Raw genomic sequence first — 10359 nt, forward strand, 5'->3', positions numbered from 1 at the left:
ATTCTTTGCTACACTTTGCCACGGAGCGGAGCTCGCGGCCCACGCACGAATCGTCCGCGCCCGCGCCCGCGCCCTCTAGTTGCATCGCTTCACCCCTGTCCCCGTCACACAGCGGCGCGGCCGTAGCCGCGCAGAGTAATCTGTCGCTTTGTACGGTCAGTAACGAAACCGTGTTACTAGCGACCGCACAGGTTATTGTGTATGACGCATTAGGTAAACAACACTTAGTTCTTACTACTACTTACTTATGAATGTTGTGACCGCTTAGGTTTATTAAATGAATTAAAATATTCATCCACGATGGTAAAGGGTATCGGTGGCTCACAAAAAACCGTTAAGGGTTCAGTAGAATTTAATATATTTTCTCGTTTTAATTTAAATGTTAACTTTAATATTTCCGCGCTTGTTGTTGACCGTATTACGGACAGTTTGCCTTCCGTTACTGTCAATACCGCCGCATTTTCACACATTAAAAACCTACCGCTGGCAGACGGCGAGTTTGCCATTCCTAGTAACATAGACGTACTTATAGGTAGTTCTATATTCCCGCACTTGCTATTGCCGGGTATTGTGCATAGCAAGCACCGTAATATTCCGCCCGCGATACAAACCGTTTTAGGGTTTGTAGTTATGGGTTCCGTACCCACTTTTAATTCCGAATCGCCTAATTCCGCATTATTAAATACCGCATATACAACCTCGTGTTGTTCCGTGATTCATGATCGCATGGACACTCTCTTCCAACGTTTTTGGGAATTGGAGGAGATAACCGCGCCGCCCGCTCAGAGTGCCGATGACCTCGAGTGTGAACATTATTTTCGCGCCACCACTACTCGTGATGATAGTGGTAGATATATCGTATCCTTGCCGTTTCGCGAGGACATGTTCTCCTTAGGCGACTCATTCGCTGCCGCACATAGACGTTATTTATGTTTAGAACGTAAGTTGGAAGCCTCACCTCATTTTCGTTTTACTTATAATGAAGTAATTCGCACCTATATTGATAAGGGTTATTTAAGTCCAGTCAAATCGCATCAAGATGATTCACTTCTACCCTCTTACTACATTCCACATCACGGAGTGCTACGAGAGGATAAGGTCACCACTAAATTGCGCGTGGTTTTAGATGCCAGTTGTAAAACGACATCTGGTCGTTCGTTAAATGATATATTGCATAGTGGTGCCAACCTACAGGGTGATTTATTTTGTATTTTAATTAATTTTCGTCTTTTTAAAATTTGTATATCCGCAGACTGTTGTCAAATGTTTCATCAAATAGTTGTACGCGAACCTGATCGTAGGTTTCAGCGAATTTTGTACCGCTTCAGCACAGATGATCCTGTGACTGAATATGAATTTAATCGTGTATGCTTCGGACTGAGGTCGAGTCCATTTCACGCGCTCCGTGTTGTTCACCAACTAGTTGAAGATGAAGGGGATAAATTCCCTGCTGCTGCCGCTGTTGCTTCGTCTGCACTATATATGGATGATATTGTATCTTCTGTTATGACAGATGAACAGGCTATTACCATTAGTAACGAGCTCATTGCACTTTTTAAAATGGCTCAGTTTGATCTTGTAAAGTGGACGAGCAACTCCAGCGACGTGCTTGCTCACATTCCGGATACACACAAAACCCTCAGTGACAAATCATTTGATAATTCCACCTCGCACAAGATCTTAGGTCTATTTTGGGATAAATCTAATGATTCTTTTAGGTTCGAAGTAATCACGCCAGACGCTATATGTACTAAGCGCGCTATTCTCTCCGCTGTAGCCCGTTTATGGGACATTTTAGGTTTCGTGGCTCCCACTATTTTGTACGCCAAGCTCCTTATTAAGGAACTCTGGTTGTTAAAATTTGATTGGGATGCTCAACCCCCGCATCATATCATCGCAGCCTGGAGACAGTTCTGTTTAGAACTGCCTTCGCTTAATAGGCTTCGCATACCGCGACACCTAGGAGTGGTTGAGGATTGTCAATTGAATATTTTAGGATTTGCTGACGCTAGTGAACGTGCTTATGGCGGTGTAGTCTACCTACACATTCGGGTTGATAATAAATATTTTGTTCAATTATTATGCGCCAAGTCAAAGGTCTCGCCTGTAAAAATTGTATCCATCGCGAGATTAGAATTATGCGCAGCCGTATTACTCGCAAAACTACTTCGTAAGGTTGCTGATACCATCGCACCACGGTATCCTGTAAATAAAATATACGCTTTTAGTGATTCGAAAGTGGCTCTTTGTTGGATCCACTCTTCTCCGCACCGCTGGCAAACTTTCGTTGCCAATCGGGTAGTACAAATTATCGATAACGTCCCGGCAGACTGTTTCTATCACGTTGCTGGTTCCGACAATCCTGCAGACTGCCTTTCTCGTGGTCTCACGCCAGACAAGCTAGTAAACCATCCGCTATGGTACACCGGACCTTCATGGGTTTTAAGTAACCCGGCCGAGTGGCCACTTGTTGTCAATCACGACTTATCGAATGAAGACATTCCCGAACAACGGACTGTTATACACACATTCATTTCAAATACCTCTGAATCACTACTTTACGCGCTATCTCAACGCCTTTCAGGATATTCAAAATTATTACGGACTATTGTTTACATTTATAAATTTATTAAACGCCTTCCTCGTAATATCGTTATTACGAGTGAAGACTTAGACTTTGCTGAAATCAAATTAATTCGCGCCGTGCAAGAAGTTTATTTTGCACATGAATTTAATAATTTAAAAAATAATAAATATTGTTCTTCCGCTTTAAACAAGCTCCGACCATTTATAGACAAGGACGATGTCATTCGCGTCGGTGGTCGCTTGTCAAGTTCCGCTGAGGATTACTGTACTAAGTATCCTCTACTTTTACCGCGCCGCGATCATGTTATCGATATTCTTATTGATTTTTATCATAAGAAGCATCTTCATGCTGGACCAGAGCTACTTATGTCCTTACTCAGGCAGAAGTACTGGATCCAGTCCGCTCGCCGCTTAATACGTTATCGCATTCATAAATGTAACGCTTGTTTTAAAATAAAACCGCGCCCTACGTTTCCACTTATGGCCGATCTACCGAGCCACCGCGTCACTCAAGTTGATAAGGCATTTACGCATGTAGGCTGTGACTATGCCGGTCCCTTACAGTATACACCTATTCGTGGTCGGGGGTTAAAAGCCGCAAAGCATGGCTATGTATTTTCACGTGTTTGACAACCCGTGCTACTCATATTGAAGTTGCTACTGATTTAAGCACGGTTAGTTTCTTATCCGCACTTAAACGATTCTTATCTCGCCGAGGCCCAATAAACTGTTTATATACGGATAATGGGACATGTTTCGTAGGTGCTCGCAAGTATCTTCGCGATTTATATAAATTTCTTGATGAATATCGCCCGCATTTAGAATTAGAACTTTCAGAAAATCGCATAAATATGAAATTCATTCCTCCCGCTGCTCCCCACTTCGGTGGAAGTTGGGAAAGCATCGTAAAAATTGTTAAAAATAATTTGTTTAAAGTGATAGGATCACAAATTCTCTCTTATGAGGAACTTATAACAGTGCTTTCTCAGGTTGAGGCACTTATTAATTCGCGTCCACTCACAGCTAGAAGTAGTGACCCCGCTGAGCCGTCTGCTCTTACGCCGGCTCATTTTTTAAACACTGTCCCTCTTTCATCCATCCCAGCGCCAGAAGGTAGCACGCACGATTTAAATCAACGCCATTCCCTTTTGGATAGCATTGTACAGTCTTTCTGGCGCCGGTGGCGAATGGAGTATCTGCATCAATTGCAGACACGCGCTAAATGGAATCTTCCATCAGTTCCCATTAAAGAGGGTACTGTTGTTATTATAGTAATAGACAACGCACCGCCCTTTTCATGGCCATTAGCTGTCATTGAAAAGGTACATCCTTCTAAAGACGGAACCACGCGAGTGGTCACTGTTAGGACGTCAAAGGGTAGCTACCTTCGCCCGGTAGTTCGTTTGTGCCCATTGCCGCATCAATAGTTTCAGATATTTAATTTAAAAGAAATTTAGATTTAGCTTAGTTATATATATAAGTTTAATTCATATATCGTATTCACATAATCTCAAATAATTTCCCGCTTATGATTAATCTTATACACATTAATATACCGCTCATTTTATTTATATATATATATCTTCCGCATATTGCTATAACTCATCATCTGCTATTCATTTCCCAGTTATATATATATATATATATATTATTATTTTTTTTAAAGGCAACCCTTTAAGGCCGGGGGAATGTTTGCGCCACAACTAGTTTAAATTCACATTTCGTGTAGACAAGGACAGACATACTTCACGATCTAGGGCCGAAAGGAGCCGAGTACACCCGCGCCGCTGCTGGGAAAAAAGATGGCGGCTCTGTTCATTTTTCCCGCTCGAATCTGAGAAACGCCGCTCGCACATAATTACGTGTAAAAATAATTAATTCATTAAAACTATCAAATTATCAAGCTGTATGTCGGTGCTGTGATAGTGAAGGTGTATATACACTAATTCCGCCGCGCGTGTGGTGTGGTGACCCGCAAATCGGTTCCTGCAGCAGCCGCCATAGCAGAATCCAGGTACGCTCGTAACTCCTTAATTTGCCCGAATCGTGATCCTGTAATGACAGTCTAGTCGAAGGGAACTATCTCTCGGGATATAAATCCCAAGGGAATCGCGTTAACAATCACAGTAAAACTTATAAATAGGATTCCATATAGTTACAGCATATTCCAATTGAGATCGAATAAGGTTTTTATATAAATATAAATAAGTAGTGGGTTTCTTAAAGTTATTCGTACATCTCATTACAAAACCATACATTCTGTATGCCTTAGCAACAATATTATCAATATGTGTATCAAGCACAAGTCTAGTATCCAATGTAAGACCTAAATCTTTAATTGTTTGTACATTATCAAGGACACAATTGCATAATGTATATGAAAAATTACTAATATTTCGTTTCCTTGTGAAGGTTATAGTTTTGCATTTATGCAAACTGAGAGTTAATTTATTAATTTTACAGTATGCAGTGAAACGGTTTAAATCTTCTTGAAAAAGTATATGATCGTTAGGAGTGTCGATTATATGATAAATTTTAAGATCGTCTGCATATAATAAAATTTTACAAAAATGTTTATAATAGTTTTGTAAAAATAATTCGACACAATATCTTGTTTTGTGTATGAGTAAAAAAATATTTATTTATTTATTCATTAGTACATATATGTGCACATGGCGGATTTAATGCTGAAAGCATTCTCTCTTAGTCAACCATAGGGAAGTGTCAGAATACTCGAATGCGGTACTAGTCATTGTTGATAAACACACATACTAAAATTACATATATATATATATATATATATATATATGAATATATGGTGAATATATAAACGAATATTTACCAGAGGGAGACTTTGTACAAAAGTTGTTGGCTTGGGCAGCTCTGTCTCATTCGTGTTTCAACGGTAAAACATTTATGTTTGCATAGCTGTGTTTCGGTTTGAAGGGTGGGATATGACAGTGAATTTACAGGGTACAGAGGAATAACACTTGAGTCCTCAGGAATGGCAATGCATGGGGGGGTATCATGGGCGAAACAGTATACTCTGTTATGTCCATGGTACCGCTCATGTCTATAGGCGACGGTTACCACTTTCCATCAGGTGGGCCGTCAGTTTGTTTGTCATTCTAAGTTGTATAAAAAAAGGAGTTTTCTATTCGGTTATATTTTTTTTTTATATATTTGTTATTTCATAACTCTGTCAGTTCTGAACCGATTTGGAAAATTATTCTTATTTTGTTTATTAAGTATTTAAATAAAATTTGGTACATTGGTAACTTTAGTAGTTAGAACCTGATAGTGTGGCAAATTTCTTTTAAATTAGTTCACTTGTTTAGGTGTAATTAAGTAACATGCAAACATACAAACATCGTATTTAAAATATTCAAATTAAAATAATGTTTATTCAAATAGACCAGTTTATAAGCATATTCAAAATTATCTGTTTTTTGTAAAACAGGGTTCGTAAAGTTGTTATTTTTTGAGAAGAGCCCGCAAGAAACTCGACAGTTACTCTTTTAAATCTCTGTTAACATTATGTGCATTTATTTAAATGTACTATGTCTAAAATTACATGGTCGTTAAAAAGCCTGTGCATGATCGACTAACACCATGCACATTTGTCATTCAAGTAATCGTTTAGTGTGTAATAGGCTTTGTTCAACAAGTGTTTTTTAATAACAGTTTTAAACTCATTAAAAGGCAGATCTAAAATATCCTTCGGTATCTTATTGTAGTATTTAATTTCCATTCTTACATTAATAGGAAACAATTTGAAGGAGAAAAAAAATATCTTCCAAAGTGGTTTTTGCATGAAGCCTTCGCCTTACATACATACTACATCGACATACACCTATATGTTTTGATATTGTAAAAAGACTCTAAGCTTTTTTTTTTACAACACAGGTGGCAAACGAGCACGCGGCTCACCTGATGGTAAGTGACTACCGCCGCCCATGATCACTCACAACACCAGCGGCATTGCAGGTGTGCTGCCGGCCTTTTAAAAAGGAATATACTTTTTTCTTGAAGGTTATGTTGTCGTATCGGTTCGGAAATACGGCTGCTGGAAGTTGATTCCATAGAATGGTTGTGCGTGGGAGTAAGTGTTTTTCTTGAAGGTTATGTTGTCGTATCGGTTCGGAAATACGGCTGCTGGAAGTTGATTCCATAGAATGGTTGTGCGTGGGAGTAAGTGTCTTGAAAAACGCACGGTGGAAGACTGCCACTCGTCCAGATGATTGGAATGAAACTTTAGTTTGTGGCGAGTTGTAAGATGGTGAAAATCAGCAATAATTATGTTAATGTTTTTATGTACATGCAGCTAATGTTTTTCAATCTTTTTCATGACGCGACCCCCTTATTACAGTTTCGAATGTGTATGGATTTTATTACAGTACAATTATGAAAAAAAAATCTATACCTATAATAAATTTGTAGAGATGTCAATTCTGTACATGAAATATATTTCCAAAATAATAACTATCAGGGGGTGATTAGTGATCGATACTGATGCCAAAAATGCAATCAGTAAAATTTTTGTCTGTATGTTCGTTATAGAAACAAAAACCACTCGACGGATTTTAATGAAACATGGTATAATTATTCTTTATACTCCTGGGCAGGTTATAGTGTACTTTTCTACGATCAACAGGAGAAGAGCAGTGAAGGGCAATGTTTCTGTTACATTAAAACCACTGAACCGTGAGAAAAGACATAGGTTACTTATTTTACGAAAAACGACGGAAACGCGGACGAAGTCGCTGGCAACAGCTAGTACATAATAAAATATCTAAAACAGACATATAATCGATGTCTGTTATTATTTTATTGTGTATTATTGATCGATTGATGTATTTACGGAAGAATTAGAGAGGCTCGGGGTACCCCCCAAGGGGTCGCGATTCACACTTTGAAAAACACTGCTCTAAGCAACACTTTTTCTGTATATGTATTTATTATATCGAACCTATATTTATCGTCAGGCAATATTATCCGAAATTGGGATCAATGAGGGTGAAATTAAAACTGCTTTTATTGCCAGCTATAATTTATATCCGGCGTGTGGGATATATGACTTCATAAGGAAAGTTACTTTATTGCCCACTAAATCTTTACAAAAATTGTTATAATTTTTCTTTGTATTGTACCGTAATGTTTAATATAATACCTGGTTATAATAATTTTGTACCTCGTTATATCGTCCCACTGCTGGTAAAGCTGGAAGAGTCCTTCCTTAAAAAAATTGGATGCATTCCATTAGGTAGTTGCGTAGATTCAGGAAGAGTAACGAATTAGGGGTACCTACCATAGTTGTCACAGTATACATTGTGACATCCATTATGCTGTTCATGTCCATGAGTGATGGCTACTATTTTCCATCAGGCAAACTATCAGCTTTTTTACCATTTTAAGTTACGTAACAAATGCTTTGTGTTAATTATAACTGTAAGCCAAATATAATATAGATGTGTGTTTATGTTTGTGTGTATGTGTATACATATGTGTTTGTGTGTATACCTATATATAGATATTTGTATAATTACAAAATTGTCATAGTTATACCTAGTTACCAGAGGGGTACCTCCGTCTCATTCGTATTTCAACCGTGAAGCAGTTGTGTCTGCATGGCTGTGTTTCGGTTTGAAGGGTGGGATATGGCGTGAATTTACTGGGTACAGAGGAATAACACCTGAGTCCTCAGGGATGGCAACGCATGGGGGTCTCATGGGCGAAACAGTATACTCTGTTATGTTCATGGTACTGCTCATGTCTATAGGCGACGGTTACCACTTTCCATCAGGTAGGCCGTCAGCTTGTTTGCCATTCTATGTTGTATAAAAAAAGATGTAACTTATATATAAAATAAATAAATAAAAAAACATTTTTTATTACATTTTGTTTTCTGTGTGTTCTCGGCATAGAATAGTCATCCCTTTTTTCCTCGTGGGTGTCGTAAGAGACGGCTAATGGAGGACGAGGGATGGACAGCAGCGTTCCTCTTCAAACATCTCCAAAAACTAACTACGGTTGACAAACGTGGCAACTACTGGCAAAATCCCCTTAAGGGCAGGCTTAGATTTTTTGATAGGTGAAATGGTATGGTAACCCCGCCGGCGCTAACGGTATACGCTGGCGGGGCACCAGTGGAGGGTGATCGATGAGTATGAAAATAAGTCAGTTAGACCATTATGATGAATTCATCAGGAATTAACCATGATAGTTTCCAGGGGGAACCGCGAGGAGGTCGACCTGGTTGGGTATATTGCTAGCAATGGAATTCTCAGTCTCCATTACTAACAATCCCTTTCCCCCCTGACGATGATGTTTACATTTTGAAAATTTTGTGCGTACAGTAATAACAGGTTAAGGAAAAGAGACAAATTAATAGAACTATTTAGGACAAAAGGGGAAAAATGTTGGGCCCCTTATACGACACGACGATCTTATGAACACTATAATAGAAGGTAAGATAGAGGGAAGGAGGGGAAGAGGGAGACCGAGGCATAGTTACATCAGGCAGATCAAGGAAGGAGTTGGTGTCGTGTCGTATCAAGAGGTGAAGAGACTCGCTGTAAATCGTAGTGAGTGGCAAGGGCTCCACCGACAAGAGCGCAGCTCTTAAATAGGATAGATAGATAGATAGACAGTAATAACAAGATACTACGATTAATAGCTAAACTAGTCCAGGATATAGGTACAAAAATATATTCAATATATTGTAAAAATAGTCAAGGAGCTAGTAGACAAGTTTGTAAGAGCACATTTTTATTTATTTTTTTATTTAACACAAATTTAATTTGTGTAAATTCAGTTTGGACGTAGTTTGAAGATTATCTAATGAAGTTATTTTTTAGAATCTTAATATTATTATTTATTATTATAAATGTATTAGGAGTCAGAAATAAATGCTTCTGTCCTATAGCTTAATATGATGGAATAAGTGTTCGTAAAGGTTCGTCAACATTTTACTTACCTTATTTACAAATTACACTTGTTGTTTTACAAATTTTGTAGATAAAATAACGACGTTATTCTTATTAACAAGTGTTTTTTAAACATACTTTGTATAATCCATTATTATATATATATTTTTTAATGAAGCTCATGTTAAATTTACGAAGCATACATCTAAGAAGGAAGAAAAAATTAAGACAATATATGTCATCTTAGATTTAGTGGTAATTACTAATATTCCTTAAAAAGAAGGAAAGAAAGAAAGAAAACATAAAACAAACTTCACATTTGTTATTGCCAACATGGCCGCCACTCAGCATTTGCTGCAGCGAATTAATTGCTACAGCGCTGATATTCTGTGGTGGCCATGCGTGACATCACGAACGATAACAGTAAAAAATAAATAAAAAAAAATGGAACATAGACAAAAATTGTTTTATACCACTGAGGTGGCAAACAAGCATACGGCCCACCTGATGGTAAGCGGTTACCGTAGCCTATGAACGCCTGCAATACCAGAGGTATTACGCGCGCGTTGCCGACCCTGAAGAAACCTCTTTATCCCCTTTTTGAAGAACTCCATGCTGTAGTCTCTTGGGAAAACTTCGTGGGAGAAAACATCTCTGAAACCGCGTTGTACGCGACCATATAGGCTGTAAGGTATGAGGGTGAACTCCCTGTCGATGGCGAGCCGTACGATGGTAGAAAGTGGAACTTGATGATGAAAGAAATAAAAATTATGTATACTCATTTACAAAAAAAAAAAAAACTTTTAAAGACATTACTTTTTAATTATATACGAAACAAGTAATAAAA

The 10359-nt window shown here is 38.3% G+C and overlaps 1 protein-coding gene across 1 annotated transcript; it reads left to right on the forward strand.

Annotated features, from left to right (window-relative positions):
• The first annotated feature begins 251 nt into the window (after window positions 1–251).
• LOC128202583 (uncharacterized) lies at window positions 252–3216 on the forward strand. The gene has a single exon (XM_052903394.1). It carries the CDS (start codon window positions 301–303, stop codon window positions 3214–3216), a length of 2916 nt encoding a protein of 971 aa, XP_052759354.1. The 5' UTR covers window positions 252–300.
• The last annotated feature ends 7143 nt before the right edge of the window (window positions 3217–10359 follow it).

The sequence above is a fragment of the Galleria mellonella genome, unplaced genomic scaffold (assembly GCF_026898425.1).
Source record: "Galleria mellonella isolate WM207_F2 unplaced genomic scaffold, CSIRO_AGI_GalMel_v1 utg139, whole genome shotgun sequence".
In the NCBI taxonomy this organism is placed as follows: Eukaryota; Metazoa; Arthropoda; class Insecta; order Lepidoptera; family Pyralidae; genus Galleria; species Galleria mellonella.

Excerpts from the sequence above, each read along its gene's own strand:
- LOC128202583 (XM_052903394.1), top strand. The coding sequence starts at position 301 with ATGGTAAAGGGTATCGGTGGCTCACAAAAAACCGTTAAGGGTTCAGTA.